The sequence below is a fragment of the Oryzias latipes genome, chromosome 13, assembly GCF_002234675.1.
Source record: "Oryzias latipes chromosome 13, ASM223467v1".
NCBI lineage: Eukaryota > Metazoa > Chordata > Actinopteri > Beloniformes > Adrianichthyidae > Oryzias > Oryzias latipes.
Window position 1 is genome coordinate 6401740 of NC_019871.2, and position 27655 is coordinate 6429394.

Consider the following 27655-nt stretch of genomic DNA (forward strand, 5'->3'; position numbering starts at 1 on the left):
AGGCAGACAGATGAGAGCTGAGGGCCTCTTGTGTTGGACATATTTTACTTTAACAAGAGGGGTTATTAATCTTCAGACAAACCAAAGGTATGTCTGAATAAACCCCTTTTGTAATTGAGGCCAAACTTTATTAATTTCAATCATGTTTGAAAATCCTTGGCGTTGGACCGGACGGAAAAGGAAAGAGGGGAAGAAGAGAGAGGGACGTTAGAGAGAGGGGGGGGTAGGAGGGTGATAATAGGAGGGGAAGGGGGGTAAGACCATGAAGCAGCATAAAGCAACAAGTTTACTGGTTGTTAATCATTATGGTAAGGTTCAAATGTAGTACAAAAAGGGCGGGGCCTATCCACACACACACTCAAATGTTATAAACACACCTGCTAGCTGAAAAAATGTCCACCTGTCGACATGTACACAAAACAGATAGTGTTCACACGCATACTTATGCCTTTAAAACCAACTAGTGTGAAATATTTCAGTCATTCAATCATGCAAACTGTTAGTGCAAAGGTGAGCTAACACCTGTGCTCAGGTGAGTGTTTATGTTCTTCTAAAATGGATGGTGGAACGTGACAAGAAGGAGGGAGAGTGCCCAGCCATCCCCACCCCAAGACCCCCACCGCAGCGGCAGCCGGAATCCCTCCAACGCCACACGGGAACCGGCAGGGAACAACCGCCGCCCGGGCGACCAAGCCCGCCACCCAGGCCAGGGCCAGCAGGACCGCCGCAAGGCCCCCAGAGCCAGAGAGCAGGGAGGCACGGAGGGAAAGAGAGCGCCGCCCCAGCCCAACCAGGAGAGCAGCCCCCCCGCCGCGCCGGGAGTGCCCAACGCAGGGCCCCACCGGAGAAGGACGCCCACAGCCCCAGACGAGCACCCCACCACCACCCAGGAGTTCCGGGCATCCCCCCGCCCCCACCCCAGGTACGAGCCAGGACCCCCCAAGGGAGACCCGCTCCGCACTCCAGGCAGCCATCCGCCCGGCCCACGGTTGGTCCAGGGAGGAGCAAGGCAGGGGCCCGCCGCCCCCGCCCAGGAGGGGGAACCCCGGGGAAAAAAGAGGGCCCACAAGGGGTGTTGTAAATATGGCCCGACCAGGCTCGGCCACAGTTGGAAATTTGGCGGGGCCCAGCATTCAGGAGCAGGGAGCAGAACCCACCCCCCAGGGACACGAACACCCCCGGCTCAGATGTAATGTGAACCCCCCCACCGCGCGGAGAGAGCACCGCCGGGTGCCGCCTGAGATCAATTTCTAAAGTAAGGTCCCAAATACCAATTTTAATTATTTGTTTAAAAATACTGTTATAACAAAGAGATCAATATGTTGCTTCAATGCCTGGACCCAACTGCAAAGAAAATGGTGTAATTCCAGCTCTAACGAAATGAAGTCAATTTTTCACGATTTTTTTCACGATAAGGACACCGCAATGTTGGGGCCAGACAACGTCAGTAAGCAGTTATTGGACTGAGTCATCGTTTCTATGGCAAGCTCTCTTGCCTATCAGGCTTGTTGGAAGTCCACACCTCTAATGCTTGAAAGCTGGCTTGTAGAATCTGTCAATCAAAAGTTTTGGAAGCTATTTTAATAGCATTCACTTTTGTGAAAAAATTGACGGTGGGCCTTATAATCTGGAGCGCTTTATATATGGATTAATCCCAGTTGCTCTTACTAATCTTGAAGCTATTTTGAGAGGTACATGGGGTCCTTTAAAATGGTCAGTTTTTAAGGTCATTTTTTTTAATGAGTTGCAAACATGGTTGAGTGTCATTGTAAATACGCCAAGGTTGGCTAATGTGTTGAAGTGTCTGACTGTATTACGTGTTAAAAAAAAAAGGTTGTAGTCACAGTAATTTTTGTTTTAGTGCTATCAGTGGGCTTTTTTACATGTTGTAAACAAGGGACTCACAAGTATTGTTAATATGTTAACCCAGATAACATGTAGCATGTCACAAATAAGTTCTAGAATTACTTTGAAGCAGTTAATAATGTCAGTTTGACATACAGACTAATCCCTATTATACAACTACCGGTATGAAGCCCATTGAGATGACTATTGTTGTAATATTGGGTTATATAGATAAAATTTAATTGAATCCCTGAATCTTTTATCATACTTAATGGGCCTTAAAGTTTGGTGTGCCCTATGCTTCACCCAAGTTAAAAAATGAACATTAATTGACTGTGCACCTTGTAATATGTGCGCCCTATATAATGAAAAATACTGTACTTTCATTGAGGAATCTCAATCTGTTTTTAACTTGAATTCCTTGCATAACAAAACATGTTAAAAGCAAACACAGGTTTGAAAAAAGGTAGCAGAGGAGGAATGTTTATGACTGAGTAACAGCACTTTATTTCTCTATAGAAGTTTCTGGGATCATGGCTTCTTTGAGCCAGTGGATACTTCCTATTTGGAACCTGAGTTGGAAGAGGTCACTCAGTCCAGATCTCAACAGTCAATGGTTTTAATTCACTATTTTTCAGCCTAATGTCAATGGATGTCACCCTTATCATCTTATATTATTTTTCAATGCAAACTGCAAATGAATCTGAATCCTCAAGAAGTCAATTTTCATCCCATTCTAATATGATTTATTCTTGTACCGTAGTCGAATTCATCATTCATATATTGGCAGGAAGCTGAAATAATGCAGTCATGTATGTAGTCCAAATAAATCACAATTTGGGAAATCTGATTCTGGCAGACACCCTCATGAAATTGTCAGATCTGGCAAGCTCAGACTGGTTTAAAGAAAAAAAAAAGAAGCTTCTTAGAGTCCAGGTGCTTCATTACTGGAGCCATGTTTGTTTGGAATGTGCATGGGAGGGCGAGACAACAGGCAGGAATGTGTTGGGGGGGGGGGGGGGGGTTCTCCTCCTTTCAGTGATAGTCGAGGACCGTAACCCAGCAACCTGCAACCTCCAACCAGAAAAAAAGGCCAAACTGGTATGAGCGCGTTTCATGCATGAAAAAAATTGACTTACCACAAAGATAGCAGGCTTTAGGTGTCTTATCCTGTTGCAGAGATACTATCACAGCAGAGACGGCAGAAAAAATAAATCCCATAAAAATAATTTACTACCCAGTTAAAGTCTTGGGCATTATGAGACACAGCGATCTGCTGTTTAATGCTCCAGTTATTAAAACCGCTGGCATGTAGGAGTTGAAATACACAGACATTCCATAAATGGGACACAATTCTCAGAATGTGCACTTAGAGTCATTTGGACCGCAAACACAGGAAAATTGATTATATATTAACCTAACAAATGAAATGGCTTTGTTATTATTACCTTAAAGGCGTCTTTATAGCTAGATAGAGGAATGTTGATTTCAGCTCCTGCACCATCCACTGTTTGATTTGGCCCTTTTGGCATTCTGATCTCTGATTGCAAATTAACCCCAGAGATACACTTTTGATCCGTCTGATATTTGGACTGGGAAAAGCAGGAGCAAGGCAAATGCAGCACATTGGCATTCCTCCCCCTGTCTAGTAATGAAATTGCTTAGTGCTACTGCATCCTTTCAAGCATCACACTGTGCTCGCTCATATGGATTTAATCCTTTCGAGAGAGGCTGTTGCTGAGGGCATTCGGCACAATGCCAGCGCCAAAGTAATCCATCGAGTATTAAACAAGTTGGCCGTTTTCAGATATAAATAAATGTATCAGAGATATAGGATATTAATAATCTGGCATCTTGGTGTTTAAATTCTTGATGTGCAAATTCCTCTTTCACCTATATACTACATTGGGTTGTATCTGATAAGTGTTTTAAAATGAGGAGTTTCTTTTTATATTCTCTGTTTTCAAAGTAGACGTTCAGCCTGCAACTTTTAGAAATAATTCACGCCAAACCGCCAGCAGAAACCCTAGATATTATTCACTGACACCATAATCTCAAAAGCCTAGAGTGCTTCATATTTAATTGTCCTCTCCATTTAACACAAAATGGAAAAGGCTAATGGTATTAGAAATCTACATTTAAGGCATAATAATACTTTGCTCAATTAAACTGAAAGCATAGGAGATAAGACAGGATGTGACATTAACATAATGGCAAAGTATCACATGCCTTTCTGTAGACACAGCAGATAACCTAAACTAAAGAGTAATAACATCTAGATTTGATGAGAATCAAATGTTCTCTGCTCCTCTAATTCTGGAGTGTCACTCGTAGGCAAATTGCCCTGATACATCTTGCTTCCTGTGCTCTTTTTTTTTAAATGATGATCCAGACCACAGGTTGGGAGTAGTTAGGAAGCAATGATAATTAAAAATCAAGCAACTTATTCTTGATGTACACTGCAATGTACACTACAATTAAAACAGACCCTCTACTTTGAAATACCAAAAGAAATCTAGGTTTACTTCCTAATGCTTCTAAATATGGTAAATTAGACTTTATTTGGCCAAGTCAGTTGTATTTCTTTTTTTAATTACGTGATATTTAATCTTGGTAAATGCAATTTTGCATATTTTTAGTTTCTTAAAAGCGCAATACTTTTGGTTCAGTTGAAGATTATCACTTTTATGAAGTTACAGTCTGGTCAAGTCGTACGAATGCAGTCCTTATTTTTAAGGAGGAAATTCAGACAATTCTGATGAGTACATCGTCTTGGCTGAAAATGCATGACAAAATTGAATTAGGCTTTGAATGAGTGAAAATAATGTGGTTACATTTCAAAATATTACCGGGTAGGAGGGTCTAAGGGCAGGGATGTCCAGTTTTAGTTTAGTTAGTTCTGTTTAGAATCTTTATATTGAATTGTGTGTGTTCATGTTCCTTTTTATTTTATGTTTTACACTACATTTATCTGCACAAAGCCCATCGAGACGACTGTTGTTGTGATTTTGGGCTATACAAATAAAATTGAATTGAATTGAATTGAATTGAATTGGTTTTCTGACACTTAAAAGCTGCTTTTGACCACTTCCCCACCTTACATTCTTGGATGCAAAGCCAATCGGAAAACAACCCTAACCCTCACATTATCATCGGAGGCTGGTTGCAAAATGGAGCAATTTCAATTCTACATTGAAAAAGCCAAACTCTTCATATTTTGGTTTATAAAACTTTCTCACTAAACTTTACACAAATTGCAATTCATTAACTTAAGCATGATTTATTTGAAAAGCCAAAGTAAATATTGACGCTGTGTGGTTTCTGACATGCAATAAAAGTCAGTGGTAGTTGGAATAATAACAGATAAGATGGAATAAGACCCTGAAGTCTGGACACTGATGGTGGACATGGAGCAAATGATGGTTGGTGAATGTTTTTGGAGCTGATCCAGGAGGGGAGTCTGTACCACACAGCCTGAAGGACAGAGAGAAAAACAATGGGGCCATTTAAATGAGATAATTGCTAATTGGCCTGCTGAAAGGAAGATAAATTTATATCAGCCCAAAGCAGTGAGGATAATTATGAATGATTGTGAATTGACAAAACGGGCGTGTGGAATGGAAGGATGGATGGAACAGAATAAAGGAAGAAAGTTTTGAGACAATTGTGCCTTATTAAAGTTATCCTAAAGTTTGTTTAACATTTTCCCCTCTAGGAGAGTTCCTTTTTGAAGGGTAATATACCTTTTTAGTCTTGTTACATGGGGGCTTTTACATGTGATTGAACATCTCTCATTAGCTACAACACCACTAAACTGTAAGCCACAGGGCTCTTTTTGAGTCCCAACCTTCTATACTTTTCACTGCCACCACGGTCTGTTTTTGGAAAGTTTTGAAATCCTCTGCCATAAAAAAAGATAAACCAACTCTTATTATTTTTTTCCAAATGTGCCTGAAGGATGTGTAGTCATGGATGAAAGTAAATGTCATGAAAAGGAACAAGAATAAAACTCATTCTGTTCTATTTGGACAACAGGGAATCGAAGATGGCCTTGATAGTGCCATTGACCCATTTTTCTCCACCATCAATTTAATTTTAGAATTCAAGGTTAACAAAATTATCATTTTAGGATAAGTTTCTTCCAGTTAAGATTCACTGAGTGGGCAAATGCTAACATCTCTAAATATTTTAACAAAGAAATACATTGCTTTGTGCTTCCCAATGGGACTAGTTTAAGTCCCGGATTATTATAGGTTTAAACAAAGAGATTCTGAACCTTTGGCGACTCAAAATCAGATTATTTTCAGTAGAGGCGGCTTTCCGAAGTTCAGTGTCAGTAAAGCGGAGTTTCAAATGTAAAATAAGGAGCTCAGAGACATGTTTTGGTGCAGAGGATTGCTGCAGCTTTTATTTTCCTTTTCATTCAGAAACCCTGAAGTTCATCTGTCACCTTACGTCATGAACCAGTCATCAGATCCGAACACCAATGCGGAAGTAAACATCCTATTATATCATTAAAAAACAAAGATGAATGAAAATAGTCTATTATATTAGCATTAGAACCTTGAAAATGCCAAAATCCTCCTCCTCAGACGCAAGCGTCACACAAACGTAGAGATCTTGTTTTTGGTGGAGGAAGAAAGGATTGAAGTGGAAAGCTGCAGGGACACCGATGGCTTCATCGGGCTGCAGGGATCCTGCAAACCAACCATCAATAAATAAAACTTTAAAAAATTGTTAATCAAACAAAATGAGCTTCCAGATATTTGGAACGTTCAAGGTCATTCAGCTCACCTGTTCAACAAAGTTTATTCGGTCTGCTCTGTTGTTGCGCGGCGTTCACCTGCTGCTCTGCATGCTCACTTCCACTTAATATCGTAAATTTACGATTTTTTTTCTCATAAATTTACGACTTAAAATCTTGTAAATTTACGATTTTTTTTCATAAATTTACGAGTTTTTAAAAAGTAAAATTACGAGATAAAAACTCGTAATTTTATTTATTATTTTTTTTGGTGGCCCTAATACTCCGTCGTAGTAAAGAACATGTGACAATTAAAACTTTTGGACTCTTTTAAATCTTAGTTTCCATTTTCTTGTATTAGCGCGTTCTGTTTTTTTCATTTGATATTTTAGAGTAATATTTTATTTATTTTTAACCTAAAATGACATCAGTTTGTTGGGTTTAAGTCAGTTTAAGGCCGTTTATTCATAAAGCACCAGTTGGCAGCCAAGGTTATCTCACAATGCTTCATAAAAGACAAAAAAAACATCAAACTAAGCATATAATTAATATTATTGCAATCTAAATTAGTCCAGATTATTTCAATAACAGATTTTTTTGTTCTATTTCAATAATAAATATGTTAATATATACATTTACAAGTAACCAACCCATTACATTGATGGTTTTTGGGACATTTCACATTATGAGAACGCACTCAGCGACAGTGGGGAGAAAAATTTATTTAAATGGAAGAATAGGAAGGAAGCTTCAACTGAACTCTATAAAATTAATCAATTACCCTGACTGGTTTGGATCTAAATGAACAGGAAAGAGACTCAGTCATATGCAGCCGTACGGCGGGTTCACCTGTACAGGTGTTGCAGGTTTTGGGGTTGTCCAGGCCTGTGGAGGGTCGTAGAGAGGACTTACTGCATCTTGGCTAGGTCAATACACTTGCTCCTTACTGACTGCACGCTTGCGGTGTGCAGGTGATTCGCAAGTTCTTGTAGAATGCTTGCAGGATGCCCAAACACTCTATGCTCTGAATGTTTAAGTTCCTAATTTCCAACAGCTTGATTGCGCACAAGTTGAACACTTTTGATTTGAATAAAACCAATAAGCTCCTTGTCTTTTGTGCAGGATGTTTTAAGGGGCCTTGATAAAGGAAAAAAATCATACAACATCTCTGTGACTCAACTTTTCACCCTTACCTTTACTCTTGTGTGTTTTTTAGGTGTTCGCTATGACCTGTCGTGTGCAGAATGCCCATAGAAGAAATGTGCAGGAACATTTTTGCTCCAAGCGGTCTAAGACCATGATATTTCTGCCCGCAGACTGACCATACCCAACCGTAGGAGCAGTTGTGACTAAGGCCCAAAAAAGTAGCAGCAACAGTGAGACAACAGGAAGTGGACAAACTCAAAATTTTAGAAATATCTCAGAAGACAAAAAAAAAAAGTCAGTTATTGCAAAACAAATCTCTTGAACATCCTGTTACATGGAGAAAAAATATTAGCCATTGCAGAGGTGGGATTTTAAACGATCAAACACAAAATTTTACATCTAAAAGACAAAAGTGATACAGCAAGCACACAAAAATCTCAGCTTTAAAGCATTTTTTAATATACTATAGCACAGCATAGATACTTACACTTTTATTTGGTAAAAAAATACTTCTAATTATTTTAGTTTCAACACAGTTATACCAGGCTGCTAATAAAGTAAACATTATCCAGGAAAGTATCATTTTTCCAAACAGTGTACCCCAAAGGTGCTCTCTTGCACAAGGCAGTAGAGCCCTTAAGTCCCCGGTTCCAGCTGAAGCTGCCACATTTCAGTCTGGTACAGGCACAGCACATCCCCCAACTCCCTACTGCCAGATCATGGCTTGTCCTTGACATTTCCAAGATAGTCCCAGAGGTCTGGCAATAACACTTTGACTCACCTTCTAATTTACATCCTCGAGAATCAAATGTTCACCGCATGGATAATGTGCCTCATTGCCACCTTTAAATAAAAATGATTGATATTTATCGTTCTGGGAGTGGTTTTGTTTTGTTTTTGCTTTGTCATAGCGAAACAATAAATCAATAAATAACATATATTTGGAATTGTATTAAATAATTAAAATGGGGAAAAAATAGACAAGAAACCACAGCTTGATTGATGAGCGCTGTTCTAGCTGAAATGCAGATCTACGATATCTACTTTCAAGACCCGTCCATGCTACCCGATAAAGCAAACAGTTCATAGTGTATGCTAAGAAAGATTTCAGCTTCTTTTTGAAGTAGATCCCTGTGTTTGTTGGATGTAACAGAAAGGGTTATTTTGGAGATTAAAAAAAATGTGTTTCTGACTAATGCATCAACACAAAAATCCTCATAATGGTGTGTCTTCAAACGGGGAGCCAAAAGGATTTATTACGTGAAGATAAATGTAATGCAGATGTTTTAGAGCTAGACCTATTCTTTATCGCGCAAACTGACCGCACATGAAGCACCCTTTAAATCAGATTGAGAGTCGTGTTATTGGCGACAGAGCCTCCCGTCAAGCGGCTCTACCAGCCTGATGTCATCTGATCTCCACAGAAGAAAGTCCATCCAGTGGAAATTCAGAAGCACAATAATGGCACCTTTTTGAACCACTCACCTGCAAAGATTTAGCATCGACTCTAATTGCGACAATTTATCATACCCTATTGGTTTTATATCTGATATTAAGAAAGCGAAGAGGGTGAGTCATGACACTCGAGAGGTCACCAGCATGTCGAAACCAGTTTAAAAGTAAAATGTATCAAAGACTTCACCTGTAAAGTTGCTTCCTCTGTAGAGCTGTGTCATATTTCTGCAAAATCTGACAGAACTTGTGTTTCAAACCTCCTGAAAAAATCTCCTATTTCTTACAGCAAGACCTCTGCTGGGCGTTTTATCTCTCTTTATCTATTCTGACCCTCTTTATCCATCAGAGTAACACGTTGTTCATTATGGTTGATGTATCTTCGTTTGACTCGAGGTAGGAGAATCTGTCATAATTCCTAATGTGACACATTTTGCTGAACAATTTAGTTATTTCTCTTCTTTTTTGTGGGTGATTTTTGTCTTTCCAAGGCCATCATGTGGAGTTACAATGACTCGATAAAATCTTACAGTCAGGCTGACATTTTATTTTTTCCTCTGCTTTCCTTTTATTTCTATTCCAGATTCAGAATGCAGACGATGTCCTGATCACTCCTTTGGAGAAATTTCGGAAAGACCAAATTGGAGCAGCGAAAGTAAGAGAAACCTTGCAATCATTGCAAATGACCAATATAGTATATTGTTTCAGGTGCTTTTATTTAAAGCCACTTAAAGACCCACTCAGAACAAGATTGTGTTTTGGGTGTTTTTAACCTGACCATGTGGCATTTTTCTGAGGATGAAAGACATATAAAAAAAAGTAAGTGTAAAATTTCATTTTTGAGTATTTCTTTATTCAAACCACTGTAAATCAGGAGCCGACAAAAAAAAAGTTTGAAAAAAATTATATTTGTGATTTAGAAAATACACTGGGCGGGCAACAAGCTCCCTCTTTCCATCTAGCCTGATTAGAGGTAAGATCTTAAGCCCGAGCCCGAGTCAGAACCCGACCCGACCCAAAATGACAATCATTAGGTTTGGGTCGGTTCGGGCCGGGCTTCTCTCTCGCTGACTTTTTTATAAATATATTGTAATGGCTGCAAAGAAGCTCCTTAGGCGGGCGGTTGTCAAACAGCTCTTTATTAATCCTGTATGTCAGAACGGTGACCGCACGAACCGAAAGGCACAGCCAGCTTCTTCTTACTCAGAGGGAGAACGTTCACCGAACGTACACACACACACAGGTAGACCCCGCCCCCCAGCCACCAGCCCACCGTTGATTGACATCCACTGTGGTCCAGCAACTGGCAGAAAGAGGGGGGCGCCGGCCACCCACAGCTCTGCGCACGTGTCGTGAATGTAATCTTCCCTCCGCAAGTCCGCATCTATTTTGTCTATGTATCCCCGATATGGAGCAGCAAGAAGTCAAGGATAAACTTAAGACAGGGGAACTGAAAAGGCAAACACGCACCGCGGCTGCAGAATTTCTCCGCATAATGAAGCGGGTGCGCATCAAGATCTCTCTTTCACTCTCTTTGTCTGGCCTCTTATTCTGTGTTCCAGCGTTATTCCGTTGAGCAAATGCATTCATCATGTTATCATCATTTACCTATGCGCAGCGCTTCCGGCGGAACTCTATGCCACAACAGCGAGCTTCACTACGCGCGCGGCTGCAGCGACCACTCTCTGTGCCAAAGAAAATAACTTTGTGAGAAACATTTATTTCGGTTATGTTAAACAAACAAACTTAAAAAACATCAACATAAACATTGACACTGATCAATGCCAACATAAACATTTGAACAAAATTAACCGAAAAAGGAGTTGGGTGAAGCCAAGGCTTATTTCCCCAACCCTGAATACAAACATCACATCTACCTACAAATTGTTAGAACCTTAAATCAGATAAGAAAAAAAGAAGAGGAAAAAAAAACAAAAACTAACACTTCTCAAAATGACCTCACAACCACCAAAGTCTCTCAGTCCAGAAGGTATTTTTGAAACATTTTAACTTTATACACTTTCTTAAAGTGCAGTATGGATTTTGCATTTTTCAGTTCATCTGAAAATAAATTCCACATGTTGACCCCCTGAACAAAAATACTATTCCTTAATGCATTAGTTCTGACCACGTTCTTTTTAAACATATCTTTACCTCGAAAATCATAATTATTAACTTTTATTTCGAAAAAACTCAGTATTTTGGCAGGTACACATTGTTTTTTAACTTTAAACATAAAAATTCCAGTACTAAGATCTACTAAATCAAAAAATTTAATTGCCCTTAATTTAGGAAATATTTGTTTTGTGGATTGATTGTATGAAGAGTGGTTTACAATTCTAGTTGCTTTTTTTTGCAGAATAAAAATTGGTTTTGTGTTTGACTTGTAACTATGCCCCCAGATTTCTAGACAATAGGTCAAATAAGGAATTATGAGGGAACAATATAAAATATACAATGTTGCTGTGTTTAAAAAATATTTGACTTTATGTAGGATGGCTAATGATTTGGACAATTTAGAGAGAACATAAGTTATGTGTGGTTTCCATGATAATGTATGATTCAAAATTACTCCCAGAAATTTTATTTCATTTACTCTTTCAAGAACAACATCCTCAATTTTTAACTCAGAGATGTTTCCCCTTTTTCTATAGCCAAATATGATGTACTTGGTTTTATTTTTATTTAAAGACAGTTTGTTTGAATCGAACCATTGTTTGATTATGGATAATTCTTTTGTTTTGTCTGAAAGAAGCTTTTCCAGGTTATCTCCTGATAAATACAAAGTAGTGTCGTCAGCATATAAAACACAATTTGACAAATCAGAAACTTTACAAAGGTCGTTTATGTATAAAATAAATAATATAGGACCCAATAGGGACCCCTGGGGTACTCCACATGTTACAGGACACATATCAGATTTTTCAGAATTGAAATAAACATACTGACATCTGTTAGAAAGATAACTTTCTAACCAGGAATATGTTATTCCTCTAAAACCATATTTCTGTAACCTACTAAGTAACATAGTGTGATTTAATGTATCAAATGCTTTTTGAAGATCAACAAAAACGCCTACAGTAAATTTCTTCTTCTCTATCGAAGAAGAAATATGATCAACCAGCTGCATTATCGCCATTGAAGTAGATCTACCAGCCCTAAAACCATATTGATCCTCATGCAATAAATTAAACTTTCCAATAAAATTATTCATTCTTTTAACAAAAAGTTTTTCTAATATCTTGGAGAATTGGGATAATAATGAAATTGGTCTGTAATTTGTAAATATATGGCGATCTCCATTTTTAAAAATGGGAATAATTTTTTCTATTTTCATGTTATTTGGAAAAATGCCCTCCCTAAAAGACATGTTAAATATATGAGTTAGTGGTTCAAAAATGAACTCAATTGTATTTTTAATTAATGACATATCAATGTCATTCCAATCTTTGGATCTTTTATTTTGAAATGTTCTCACAATTTCTAGTATTTCATTTGAACTAACCTCAGACAGAAACATTGAGAACTTGTTTGATTGGATACTTAGTTCTTTCAACTTCTTTATTGGCTCTTTTATTTCCATTGCAAGTTTATTTCCAACATTAGCAAAGTATTCATTTAATTCATTTGCAATAAGCATTGGGTTTCTGATATGAATATCATTTTTTTTTAAATAACTTGGATACCCTTGTTTCTTTTTGTTTTTTTTGGTTAATTTGTTTATTATTTTCCAAGTCTCTTGCATGTGTAATTTGTGTTGCTCAATTAACTTATGATAATACCGTTTTTTAGAATTTCTTATTATATTCACCAATTTATTTTTATAATTTTATATCTATTTTCTGCTTCTCTACTTTTTACTTTTACAAACTGTCCGTATAGTGCATTTTTCTTTTTACAAGCCTTTTCAATACCTTTGGTTATCCAAGGCTTTTCATTATTTTTTTTATGACTAATTTTAAGTGCAGTTTAAATTATAAAGCTCTATGTATCGATGCAGAAAGGCATCATAAGCTTCATTCACATTGGTAGAAGCATATATTTCATTCCATGTTTGATTACATAGGGCCCTCCTAAATGAATCAATGTTATCAGGATTGCAACACCTTATCCATTTTGCCTGGGTCTGTGTATACATTTTCTTTAAAGACACATGTTTCAACACTGCAAACACAGGCAAGTGATCAGTAATATCACAAAACAAAAGGCCTCCCAAAATGTCTTTATCAGTTCTATTTGTGAATATGTTATCTAGCAACGTTGCTGATTCTGTGGTTATACGCGTTGGCTTATTAATTATTGGGCATAGACAGTTACCATACATTGTGTTGATAAACTCACTTGTTTGATTTAAACCAGTTGGATTGATTAAATCTATATTAAAGTCACCACATACTATTTTTATTTTATTTGTGCCCATAGTATTTAAAACATCAGACATTTTTTTATTGAAGTTGGCCATATTTGTTCCCGGTGGTCTATACACACAACTAATCAATATCTTTTTTGAAAGACCATCTTCTATTTCTACTGTGATACATTCCAGAACATTGTCAATAGTGTAAGATAATTCGTTGACAATTTTGCTATTTATTGTTTGTTCAATGTATAAAGCCACTCCTCCACCTTTTCTTTTATTTCTGTTGGTAGTATAAAGCTCGTACCCCTCAAGGTTGACTTCCACCATCTTGTTATCATCAAGCCAAGTTTCTGATACAGCAATCACATCAAATCTTTTTAAAGATTTAAGAAACAATTCTATAGAAGAAAAATTCTTATATAAACTTCTGCTGTTTAAGTGAATAACTGATAAGCCTTCTTGAGTGTCCACATTGCTGTTAAACTGTTCCAATGTATAATAATTACAACTAATTTCAAGATCATTATAATAGTTTGAGTCCGGGTCAATGTCCTTTTCAAAGTCATGCTTGGTGTTTTCAGACTGATCTTGGATGTATGAATCAGACTGATTTTCTGTACACAGCAATAAGTGATCCTTTGTAGCTGAGTTAACTTTGCAACTTTTTTTATTTTTCATTGTATTGTCTGTCATAATTATCAGGCATCCAGTCCAGTTTGAACAGTCCCAAACCCGATCCCAGCATACCTTCTTATTTCAGTCATTTGAAGCGGTCCAGTTCTTTCATGTTCCTTATCATCATTGAGCGTGCAGATTCCACCCCGTTGGGTCTAATGTAAACTTTGCCATTCCTGGTCCAAGTTGCTTGAATTTTGTTTTGCTTCTTTAACAGTCGAGCACATCTTGCTATTTCTTTTTTTTTTTTTTAACTTGTCCTGTCCAACAGCTAGGCAGACAGATGAGAGCTGAGGGCCTCTTGGGTTGGACATATTTTACTTTAACAAGAGGGGTTATTAATCTTCAGACAAACCAAAGGTATGTCTGAATAAACCCCTTTTGTAATTGAGGCCAAACTTTATTAATTTCAAACATGTCTGAAAATCTTTGGTGTTGGACCGGACGGAAAAGGAAAGAGGGGAAGAAGAAAGAGGGACGTTAGAGAGAGGGGGGGTAGGGGGTGATAATAGGAGGGGAAGGGGGATAAGACCATGAAGCAGCATAAAGCAACAAGTTTACTGGTTGTTAATCATTATGGTAAGGTTCAAATGTAAAAAAAAAAACAAAACAAAAAAAAGGGCGGAGCCTGTCCACACACACACTCAAATGTTATAAACACACCTGTTAGTTGCAAAAATGTCCACCTGTCGACATGTACACAAAACAGATAGTGTTCACACGCATACTTATGCCTTAAAACCAACTAGTGTGAAATATTTCAGTCATTCAGTCTGTTGAGCTAACACCTGTGCTCAGGTGAGTGTTTATGTTCTTCTAAAATGGATGGTGGAACGTGAAAAGAAGGAGGGAGAGTGCCCAGCCATCCCCACCCCAAGACCCCCACCGCACCAGCAGCGGCAGCCGGATTCCCCCCAACACCACACGGGAACCGGCAGGGAACAACCGCCGCCCGGGCGACCAAGCCCGCCACCCAGGCCAGGGCCAGCAGGGCCGCCGCAAGGCCCCCAGAGCCAGAGAGCAGGGAGGCACGGAGGGAAAGAGGGCGCCGCCCCAGCCCAACCAGGAGAGCAGCCCCCCCGCCGCGCCGGGAGAACCCAACGCAGGGCCCCACCGGAGAAGGACGCCCACAGCCCCAGACGAGCACCCCACCACCACCCAGGAGTTCCGGGCATCCCCCCGCCCCAACCCCAGGTATGGGCCAGGACCCCCCAAGGGAGACCCACTCCGCACCCCAGGCAGCCATCCGCCCGGCCCACGGTTGGTCCAGGGAGGAGCGAGGCAGGGGCCCGCCGCCCCCGCCCAGGAGGGGGGAACCCCGGGGAAAAAAGAGGGCCCACAAGGGGTGTTGTAAATATGGCCCGACCAGGCTCGGCCACAGTTGGAAATTTGGCGGGGCCCAGCACTCAGGAGCAAGGACCAGAACCCACCCCCCAGGGACACGAACACCCCCGGCTCAGATGTAATGTGAACCCCCCCACCGCGCGGAGAGAGCACCGCCGGGCCCAGGAAGCCAGCACCCCGGGGACACAGCCGCCGTTGCAAAGGGGCCCGTACCCCCCACCAGGGAAGAGGCAGGGGACAGATGGTCCCAGGTCCCACCTTCCTTGCAAAATGTGTGTGCGTGTATGTGTGTTTGAGAGAGTGTGTGTGTGCATGTGTGTGTGTTTATGTTGGGATGTATATATTGAGGGGGGAGGGGTGTGTGTACTAAGGGGGGTGCGGTTAAAATTGGCGGGTAGGGCACTAAGGGGACGTCTCCTGATTACTCACAGTGACGTCCCCTCACCCTCCCCACCAAGGGGCCCTAAATGTCTAAGGTGCGGTTAAAATTGGCGGGTAGGGTGCTAGGAGGACATCTGCTGCTTGCTTGCAGTGATGTCCAAGCACCCCCCCTACCAAGGGCCCTACATGTCTAAGGTGCCAATAAAACCGAAAGAGGGGGGGCCCACTCCATACGGCAACCACAGGAGGGGGGTCACTGCCTAGTAAACCCCCCCCCCCAAGGCTCATCGCAGGCTAAGCCCCCCACCCCCTCACCCTATTATGATCTTGCTATTTCTGCATTTTTTTTGTAAGACTTTCGTTTATGTAAACTCCAGAGCCTTTTAATTTTTTTGATTGTCTTAGTAGCTCAATTTTTTGCTTTACAGAGATTACCTGCACAACAACAGATGGTTTCATTTTAGGATTTTTGTTTGGAATCGTGTAGCAGCTGGAGATGTTTTGCTTTTCCAGAGTGATATTCTTGCTGTTTAGAAATTTCAGAAGTTGATGTTCCAATGACTTTAATTCCTCTGTAGGAGCGTCCTCACCTTCATCCACTCCAGATGCTACTTTGGCATAACTGCGATGTTTAGTTTCAAATCCTGTGATGATAACATCTTTGTTTTTTGCTAGTTGTTCCAGATCATCAATCCTTTGCTCCAGGAGTTCAATCTTGTGGTCTTTTTGAATAATTATTTCTTTCAGTTGCCTGATATCCTCCGGGAGATCCATGAGACTTTTTTGCTGAGTCACAACTTTACTTATCTCAGAACTCATAAAGGATAGTGATTTTTTAATTTCCTCCATCTCTTCTGACAATTTTTTGGTTGCCATTGTTTTTTTACAGTTTTACTTTCATGATCATAAAAAAATACGTAGATTATTTTACCTTTAAGAAATCTGGCGGGTTTTTTTTCTGCCAAAAATACTATGGGATAAATTGAAATTTCGGGTTTGCTTTGGGCTCGGGCCTGCAAATCAAGTAATCAAGTGGATTTCTAGGCCCGATCTTACCTCTAAGCCTGATGCATCTACTTGTAGACAAATAGATCCATCTTTGTTTTCCTCGTCTAAGCTGGAATCTGGGTCTAAACTGCACGGTTGGACAGTTCCAATATTGATCATTGTTTAAAAGACCACTGAAAATGCTTTAAAATAGATCGAAGGATGATTGTAGGGGGTCTGTAAAGATTTCATACAATTAAGGACAATGTGGTTTAAAGTCTTGCCTGATAAAATAAATAAAATGCAAAAATGACCACATATTTGGCTGTAGGATGCTCAACCCACTGAGCTATATTATGATCCTAATGTAGAATTGGGGTTTCCAACCATTTGGCCCCCAGTCTCCTGGTTTAGATGTTTAAGGACAAGATGAATACAATTTTTAACTTCTTGATTCATTTCCAATACATCATAATCTTAGTGTATTTATGTCCAGATCTCTTTTTAATTTTAATTTCACTGAAATGAAGACGTTGAATAATTTGAATTCCAAGACACTGGATACACATAAACTCTATAAGAAACTCAATTAAAATAAAATTGAAGCTGTCTGACAGCTAAAATGTTTTTTAGCTGACAGATTTCTAAAGTATGTTTAAACAGCTCAGATCTAAATGTTGCAAATGTATCAAACATTTTTATTTACTGAAATACATACTCATTCATATTATTTAATTTTCTAAAAGTTGTTTGAAATAAAACAAGAAGATTCATGCCCAGCAGAAGCGTAGCTTTAACTGGTTTTGTAATCAGGGAAACTCGAGCTTGTCTCACTTCCTGGACAGTTGTGCGCAGTGTTGCTTGTCATCACACTCACAGGGGACACAGTGTTGAGCTGAAGATGACTGTACAGAACAGTGTGAGTTTGAAGCTATTCAAGCCACACTTTCATTTCTGTTTGTGGTCACTCCCTCAGTGAGAGCACACATGAACAAGCTGATAGGACGTTACACAGCTCACCCACTGAGTTTCCACCCTCTGCCTTGACTCATTTGCACTTCCTAACATAGCTGTTACCCCTGCCACGGACCTCTCTGTCTCAGACTCCCATGATTTGATTTATTTTACATGACTTGACAGCCACTGGTCTGCCGAAATACTCATCTTGATGCACTTCATTTGTCTGTTCACAAGCCAACCAGCAACATAATGGAACCATTCCTCTTCTCTATGCTGAGGTGTGAATATTATCTCCTTGTCTGGTCAGACTGAATAACCGCTTCATGCCTCACCCATCTTAGTATCCACCATAAAGAAATAGCGCATTGCTGTCATTTCTTTTTCCCCCTCTACTACATCAACATGCCCCATGTTATTCCAGTGACTGTCTGTGTTTATAAAATGGTTTCTTAAAAGCCACAGCCCTCCCACCCCCCATCACTCCCACTACCTCTTATTTCCTCCAACCACTTCCTACTAATGGTTCTGTCCTCCTACAGCCCCCACACCCACACGAAACATTAACCCAACAGGAGTGAGATAAAAGACCGGCATCACGAGTGGCTGAGCAACTCTCCACAGTTCTGGGAATCTAGAAAAATCTGCAGGCCGACTGACCCTTCCAGTTCTTTTACTCTGTAATGTCAGAGTACATCAAATGAACTAAGTTGAAGATTTTGCCATATATGGTCATTCTAGGAATAAGATCAGAGAGATTATGTACCAGTGTATTAACTTCACAGACACATACGTCCATGGCCAAGACGCACCAACAGCCTGCAGCAGTTGAAAACAGATTTGGCTGCTTAACACAAGGCTGGAGAAATCATTTTGTAATAAATTCCCTCAAACTTTTTTCAATCCGAATCTGCAGCACTGAAAGCACTGAAAGCTCAAACAATTTTGTGTTTTGATTGTCTTGATGGGGAAGTAGGCCTAAAATTGTTGTTGTACTTCTTTTTTCCATATAAGTATGGCTTTTATTTCATTTTTCCTCTGCAATCAAAGCGGTAAAGTATGTTTGAATGGCACTCTCCTCAAAAAAGTTTTTGTCTTGTATAAATCTGCGTTTACACCCTTCGTATCTTCCTGTGCATTTGTTTACTTATCCTCAAGTGTCAAGATTTCTCAAAAGTCTCAAAATTGAAGCAAACTCTTGCAAGACTCTTGGAAAGTACTAGAGGGGTGTCAAACCGGTGGGTGGTATTCTATTCTGAACATTTGACACCAGTACTCTGTTCAAGTATGTTCTTTAATGTTGGGAGCACTGTAGGTGTCCACCACAAGCCGCTTTTTTTTTCTTTTTCTTTTTAAATGAATGCAAACAGAAACAGACTGATGGCCACCGATACTCTGAAGTATGCTACACGTTCTGAGGACATCTGGGGCCTGATTGAAAAAAAGTTTCTGTGCCTCCCGGAGCAAAACTTTGTGTTTGCCAGCACCTATAGAAGCAGATTACTCCAGTTAGCATCTCCTCCATGCTTGCAAGCTTCTCCTCATTCCCCAGAATTCTTCTTTCTGCCGCATCAATTCTTGAATTAGAGTTAGTATGTAATTTATTTAATGAACTGGCACACATTGTAAGCGCTTTGAGCATCTGGAAAACAGCAGATAAATCCAATCCATTATTATTATTATTTTTCCAAAAACAAAAACTGACAACTTTGCAGATTTTACCTATTGCGAATTATATTTAGCCTAGAACATGCTTTTCTTAGGCCCTTCAGAGTAAACTATAACCATAAATATGACAATAACACATTTTTATGAAAGTAAGATGCCTCAGTCTCTGAGGCAACAGCTTTCGCTCCTTGTGGGCGCCGCCCATTTCATGACCCCAACCTAGAGCCGGCGGCAGCAGCGTGTCTGGGTTTCGCCCGCAAAAAAACAAACAACATCCGAACTTTTGCAAAGATGGATGTGCGTATGAAATGAAAGCATTTCAGCCGATCACTGCTAGCTCCGTGGAGGAAGTTAGTGTGTGTGTTAGGCTGGGGGATGTTTTCATTCTTTTACGTCACAATACAAGGATCGTTTTCGTGGATTGGGATGGTCTGGTGCTCAGAGAGCAGGATTTTAGAGGAATGCTCAGAGATGCTTGAATGGATCAAAATACCGCTTTGGGGTTGTTTTTGGTCAGGAATTAACATTATAATACACTCAAAAGCTCAAAGAAGTTGGTTTTTCATGATATATTCCCTTTAAAGAGGGACCATTGTAATAATCTATGAAACCATAAGGGGTGTGACTGGTGAGATATTGAAACGGGACACATAAATGAAACAACACAGCTCATTTTAACGCTTTAATTACAGACATCATCAATATGGGTTTGCATGCAACTAAAGAGAACATCCTAATATGCCAAACACAAGTTGAAACTGAGAAGCTGTTGTGTATACTCTGGATGGTGATAATCTGAACACTTTCTGAATTCTTGGAGCAACAGTTTCCAGTCGGAATGTTGTTTTTTTCTGTTAGAGTGTAAGGATGTGTCGTCAGCAGTGAGGCTGACAGGTGGAGAGACCTGAGATGACAGAAACAAGAACATCAGCTTGTTTTTCATCCACGGTTGTACCTCTTGCACAGTACATACTGGTGACAAGCAGATCGTCTGGCACAGCAAACACAAGGGCACTGGAATTGGAATGACAAAAAAAAAAATTTAAAAAAAGCTGGCTCTTCAAATTGTACTTTGACTGTGACAGAAATATTCACAATCTAACCCCTGTCCTAGAATGGGTTGTAACAGAAACCTCATAAAAACATGATAACAAATAAGCACAAATTGAGATTAAAGTGTGTGCAAAATACTAGTTTATTTACTAAACCATTTACCATTATTTACAAGTGGCAAAATAGCTTTTCAAGTGTTGAAGTGAGTAGAAAATGGAGCAGCCTGCCCTCTTCCACAGGTTCTAAGTCTTTTGAACGGTCACAGCTCACCCATCACAAACGATCGACTGGCCTCAATCATCTGACTTCTGTCAACAAGCAGCAATAGAAAGACACGCACACAAAAAAAACCACACACCTGAGTCAAAGGCCATAGCTTTACTAGAAAAATTGATCAATGACTGTCAGTAAAATCTGTCGCACTAAATGTATTACAGAACCTCGTCACAATGACCATATGTCGTCACAGGATCGCACAACTGTTGTGTTGGTCCGTCCTACCTTCCCAACAGCACCTTTTCTGCCTCTGATCTGTCTTTGTGACCATTTCTGCGTGCTAAAGGAACACTCAAAAGGAATGCTACTCTGCACTGCACTTAGCCTAGACCAGGGGTCTTCAACCTGCAGCTCCTGAGCAACATTTGGCTCCTCTACCCCACCATTGTGGCTCTTTGGTTAAAGGAAGTTAAAAGGTTTTTCATCTTCAAAAGTAACTATAAAACAAACAGTAAGTAAATTGTTAAGTTAAAAAAGTAAAGTAAAGCAAACTTTAATTAACTAATTCAAAAACAATTGAAGGGCAGTACATATCACAAGTTGAAACTAAAACATTTGACAGATTTTTATGTGCAGCGTATCACCGAGTTGGAGGTCACTAAGCACAAACAGAAATAAGGCGCAATAGGGCAGTTATCAAACAAATTAAAGGATTTTCGGTTCTCCTAATAGTTTGAAAAATACAGTATGTGTTACCTATTTAGCTTTGATTTCACTTTTTTAGATTGACAATTTGGTGTCAGAGATGTCCAACAAACGATAAAATAAACTGTTTGTTTCTTTTATCACTGCTGACATTACGCTACGCACCACATTTGCTGCATTAAGATGATCGTATGTGACACAGGGTGCGTGTCTTTTTTTAAAGGAAGTAACATGAATCTTATAAACAATTTCTTTTTTTTATGCCAAAAAATTTCAATTATATTTATCTAGTGACAATAACAAGAAAACAATTTAGTGTCTTGTTTTAGACGTTATAACTTGTGGCTCTTATTGGGTCGTAGTCTGTGAGAAATTGACCTAAATGACTCGTTAGTGTTGAAGGTTGCAGACGCCTGGCCTAGATCCTACATCTCTGCACGTAGGTTATAAGGATGGGGACAGATGTACACATTCTACATGAACCCAAGTCATTCTGGAGTAAATTGAATTACAAGTTTTTTTTCTATGCAAAATTTTATGAGAAATTTAAAATTCACATATCCCCAGTTCAGACTTCTCTCTTCTCGTCTTCTCTTTGCTGACTTTTCCAGCTCTTTATTTTAAAACTTAATCTTTAGTTAAACTTATTTACACAAATGCACACTTTTTATCCTGCTTTATTGAACAAAGTGCTTGACAAGGAAATCATCCTAACACAAAATGAAATCTCATTCTCACAGAGAGAGCGTTCATATTCTAAATATCATTTCGTAGCAAAATGTAAACCATTTTCTTTTGCCTTCAGCTGCTTCCTGTACTTATCAAAACGCTTATTTAAGTTCCTGCTTTTTTTCCCATGGAATAATTTTAAAGCATAAACATCCATTCATGTTTTTTTTTTAATCTTTCTGTTTTCAATAAGTCTATCTTGAACTATTTTTGGACCGTGCCGAATTCCTTTGAGTTTCGTAAAAAAAAAACTCTGTAAAAACAGTCCTAAAATAAACCCACCACTTTACCGTTATATTTAATCCTTCAAAATAAAAGTTGTGATTAAAAAGTCCTAGCTGACTTTTATCATTAAATTTGGATTGGTTAATTATTAGTTTAAGTTTTGATATGACATAAATGGGCTTTAGAAGAACTTTGCATGAAGTAATTGGCCGTAAAAAGTATATTTTTTCTTACAAACTGTTCTAAAAATAAGTTCTGCCAATTTTCTAACCTTAAGGTTAGGTAATGAGAGGAAAGTAAAAGCATCCCTATAGTTTGTCATAAATCTATATTCATGCAGAGCATTTCAAAGGATTTTGCGACTCGCATGTTTTAATAAACGCTTTTCAATACTAGTGACTCCTTCAGTGCCTACTCAGAAGAGCCTTCTGTGACGAAATATTTATGGAGCTTTAATCCAGCCGCGGTCTCAGAGGTGCATGAGGCTCTCATGTTTTAGACATCAAAAAATTTGCTCATCCAGACTATTTAAAGCTGTATTTTTAAAGCTAATGACCAATTTCACTAAAGCAAATCTTTGTAATCTTTATTTCTGTCCACATGTTTTTAAACTGCGCTTGGAAATCCTCGGCATGTTTGCTCATTAGTGTAGGAACAATGAAGACCTCAATAATGTCAGAGCCTTCTGTTCTCATCAAAAGTTTGTGATATTTTGTAAGTGAAAAACTAAAGTCGCTTTGTCTATTAAAAATATCTGCAACACTTTCAGATTTTAGAAAAACGACACAATAGAACTGGGCTGCTACACCTTAAGAAAAGGGTGTTCCTCATGGTTCACTGCAGGGGCAGCACCTTTTCTTTTTACATGCTATCACTCCAGACAAATAATCATGAAATGCTTAGTCTGTTTCATGTATCCCTTGTGCTATCTCAGATGACCCCACCCTTACATTGACGTGTTCTCCCTACCATGACAAAGGTGGATAAAGGTGGAAAGATTTCATGTAATCCATGGACACCAGTGAAGATCACAAATCACTGAAGAAAAAAGGTCTAGTGGGTGTAGATGACACAACTCCCAACGTTAAAGTCCCTAGGATAGCACAAGGGTTACATATGGAAATAAAATGTACCATTGTTAACCTTTTAATACCTAAATAACAGTTGGGGTTACGGTAGTTAAATGAATGTTAAAAGAAAGAAACACTGGAGCAAAAGCTCCGGTTTGAAAGGGTTAGCTGACTCATCTGGCCTTCTGTCAGCTTTAGCAAACCCATTATTGGGTTCAGTCTTGTCCATTTTGTGATTTAAAGCTTTTTTTCCTCCAAAGCAGTGTTCCTAAACTTTCAATAAAACCCATAAATGTTTGCTCCCACGCTAAACGGTTCTGAAATTACATCACCATTTTAGGAATAAATATGAGGTGAATTTCAAGACAAAAAATAGAAAAAGGAAAACACTTGCCCCTCATTCCACTTACGGTTTTAATTGAATGTGATTTTTATCACCGGCTGCACGGTGGCACAGTGGGTAGCGCTCTTGCGTCACAGCAAGAAGGCCCCTGGTTCAAGTCTCGGCTGAGGGAGCTGAAACAGAACATCAATGGGGGACCTTTCTGTGTGGAGTTTGCATGTTCTCCCCTGCATGCGTGGGTTCTCTCCGGGTCTCCGGCTTCCTCCCACCGTCCCAAAACATGCTCTATACGTTAATTGGTTAATCTAAATTGTCCATAGGTGTGAGAGTGAATGGGTGTGTTATTGTGGCCCTGCGACAAACTGGCAAACCGTCCAGGGTGTCCCCTCCGGCAGCCCCATGACCCCGAAAGGGATAAAACGGCAGAAGATGTGACTTATATCCATGGACCCCAGTATCAGCAGCTTGTTTATTAAGCTTTATTTCTAACATTCAGTCTTAAACCTGTTAGTTTTTCTATTTTTAGAATAGAATACTAAGAGTGATTAACTTTTTTGACTCAACATTTAGTTAATGAGGTATTTATCTTAAAACTGGTAACAAGCAGGCATAACAATGATAGTAAAGCAGGTAGTTAAAGCTCTTTGAATGGCTTGTTCTTAGTTGGCTTTCCAGAAAAGTGCTGGAATTCCCCATAAAGCTGTGTTTTCCTTGTTCATCTAAGACTAGCTCATGTGTGGTGGAGCATCATAATAGTGCAGTCATCGCTATGTAATTGCCTCTCTGGACCCATACCCCAATTAGATGCCTCTAATGAGCTTATAGAAGTAGGTTGCAGTAGTTTTTTTCCCCCTTCATGTCACTGCTCTGAAAATCTATTTAAAATGGAAAACATGGTGCACTAACGTGTCTGACGTTTGCATAAGGTGCTGAACAAAAAATTAGGTGTTGTAAATTCACGGCTCCCTCCGTGTCCGTATCACCCTCCCTTGTGCCTTATACCCGTTACCATGGCGATGTGAGGCTCGCGATTGATGGTCCTGGGGCTCATTAGGGCTGGTGTCAAAACTGCAGACGTCCAGCCGGTGTCCAAAAATGACTCCTGCAGTCGACAGGTTTGTTCTGAGCCCCCCTGTCTTGGGTATTAGCGGAGTCCCCATTACTCTGCCTGTCATCAAACCACTCTTAAGAGCAGCGTGAGACTTCAGCGGGGAAAAATTCCACTACAGAGCAATCTGCTTCAAAATATTCTCCTGTTGCATCTGATTTATTCATGAACGCCAACAAAGCAATCAGATGAAGAAGTCTCAGAAGAGACGCCTTTGTGTGTATTTGGTGCGCTGCAGATTCTTGCCAAGTGCTTTGACGTTATTAGTTCCGTTGAGCCATCTGATCACTCTCCAGCACTAGTTTGCATCAGGAGTGCACATATGATGTACGCTTCATTGCATCTATCTATCTACAGTTATATACGCCGTCCCCATATGTGAGGCTCCGAAGGCACTCGTTTGCTGAAGTTATTTGACTCCTGGAACATGCAGGGAGCAGATGCAGTTCAAATTTCTCACTTTCATATTGCAAAGCTGAGGGTTTTATTGAAATAAGAGCGTTTTAGAGGAGAGTGAATGTTTAGAGATTGTTGTCACTTTTTGACACTGTGGTTCTGTGTGATCATCATCCCCACGACTGCGATCAACAGGAGAGGGTCTTCAGTTCTCCTCCTTACAGCAAAGAGATTTAGTGCTTTGCCTCTTGTTTGTAATGCAAGAGCTGTGCAGGGTTCAGAGTGTATCATCTCTGTTTCTGTTCAGCAGGTCTTCTTCTGTTGGGGATTTCAAAACTGAGAACACTAGTAGAAAAACAAGTCTTTTTTTTTTTCTACCTCACTGCTGGCAGGTCGTCTTCTGTTTATTCAACGCAAACTATTTCTTTTTTAGAAAAAAGAAAATCACATGTTTTCATCTTCACGGGCGCATCTATTCTTTTTAGTCCCACTCCAATCATCTTTTGATCTATTGTAAAAGCTTTTAATTATCAGCCATCAGGGCCACCATTGGCTGCCGTCCGGTACAGCTGAGCGCCTGCCCTGTGGCCTTGGGGCCCCGATGCCGGGGTTACCCGTGCTCCGCGGTGCCGGAGGAGTCCCCGTAGGGGGTCCTTCTCTGCACCTGCTCGGGTGGGCGGGAGGTCTCCCCTGCTCCGGCTCCGTGGGTCCTTTTGCCAGGGGTGCTTCAGGGTCCATGGGGTCTCCTGCCCCCTCTCTCCTGGGCCGGTCGATCGGGCTGGGGAGGATCTGGTCCCCCTAATGAACACATGGTTCACTTCGGCAGCGTGCTTGCATCTCCACCCCCACATACACTGTCACACTGATCCCTGTCTGCTATGTCCTTCGCTCCTAACCCACAGTGAGTTGATGGACGCATCAGATGTTTTCCAGCATGACCCATGGTGAGTTACACTAGCTTATCTTAGCGTTATAATTTCATTCTTGGTTGTAACATTCTTCTTTCTAGCGGATCCAGCATAAATGTTGGTGAAGCTTAAAATCATATAATGTAATTTATAAATTCCAAAACAAATTAAAACAAAAACAAAAGGGGTTTATACAAATATACACCTTGACTATCCGAAGATGCATAGCTCCCTATTGTAATGGTAAAATGTGTACAACACAAGAAGCCTTCAGCTCTCATCTGTTCGCTCAGTTGTTGGACAGGACAAGTTAAAAAAAGAAAATATAATAATAATAATCATAATTGTAATTTTACAGTTTCTGCATAGTGGCAGAGGTTGATAAGAAATTTACCTCTGTGTTGTGAGTGCGACCATTGACGCGGAGGAAGTACGAAGACTTACATGGATCTATTTGTCTTCAAGTGAATGCATCAGAATGGGGAGGAGCAGCGAGCTTGTGGGCTGCTGATTGTAGTTTATACAGAACAACTTTAAGCTTTTTCAAACTGCATTTTTTGTCTGTTCCTGATTCACACCAATTTGATTAAAAAAAATACTCAGAGATACAACTTTATGCTTAATTTTCCTTATATATGTCCTCCATCATAAGAAAAATGCTGCAAATTGATCGAAAACACGAATTTCATTGGAATAGGTCTTTAACTCTTTTTTGTTACTTAAAGGGCCTATACCACCATCATTACTTTTTTGAGCTTTTAAGTGTTTCATAATCTTCATTCCTCACGAAAACAACCCCCACAGCAGATTTTTGATCCACCTTAAAAAAAACTTCCTACAACACTTACTGTTTTGGATTCGTTAAACATTTTATTTTATAAGCCAGCCCACCTTGTTTTCACCTCTGCTGTTACTTTCAAAATAAAACAGCCTGTAGGTAAAGCGGTGTTTCTGTTGAACTGTTTAGCTTGTATTAGTCTATCAGGATGAATAAAACGGTGAGAGTGGATGTGACGTCAAGTGTAAATTCTGTTAGGAATCTGAACACCCTTCCATGACTGTAAATGGAAGTGTTCAAAGTCCTCCAGCGCACATGCTCAGAGAGTTGTGCACGTGGCTCCCCTGCTGTTCTGCTCCGCTATCATTACACTCATACCAGTTTCTGCACGTCAAGCTAGGATCAAAACAAAGCATCCCACTTTCTTTGCTTGACTTACCCAAGCCTCGCTGTTTCTCTGCAGCACTGAGTCACCGCTTGAGCTTTGGAAGCGCCAAGACTCCAGACTTTTTTTCTTTTTCTTTTTTCTCCCACTGGTCATCGGTGCTGAGGGATTCCTGCTGTG

The 27655-nt window shown here is 39.9% G+C and overlaps 1 protein-coding gene across 5 annotated transcripts in view; it reads left to right on the forward strand.

The window, feature by feature from the left end:
* Window positions 1-27655, forward strand: part of arhgap42 (Rho GTPase activating protein 42) — a 107716-nt gene that overhangs the window by 55976 nt on the left and 24085 nt on the right. For all 5 annotated transcript variants that reach the window (XM_020708090.2, XM_011482295.3, XM_011482297.3 and 2 more), the window contains exon 4: window positions 9771-9842. In XM_020708090.2, coding sequence (XP_020563749.1) covers window positions 9771-9842 — 72 coding nt within the window. The remainder of the gene's footprint in view (window positions 1-9770; window positions 9843-27655) is intronic.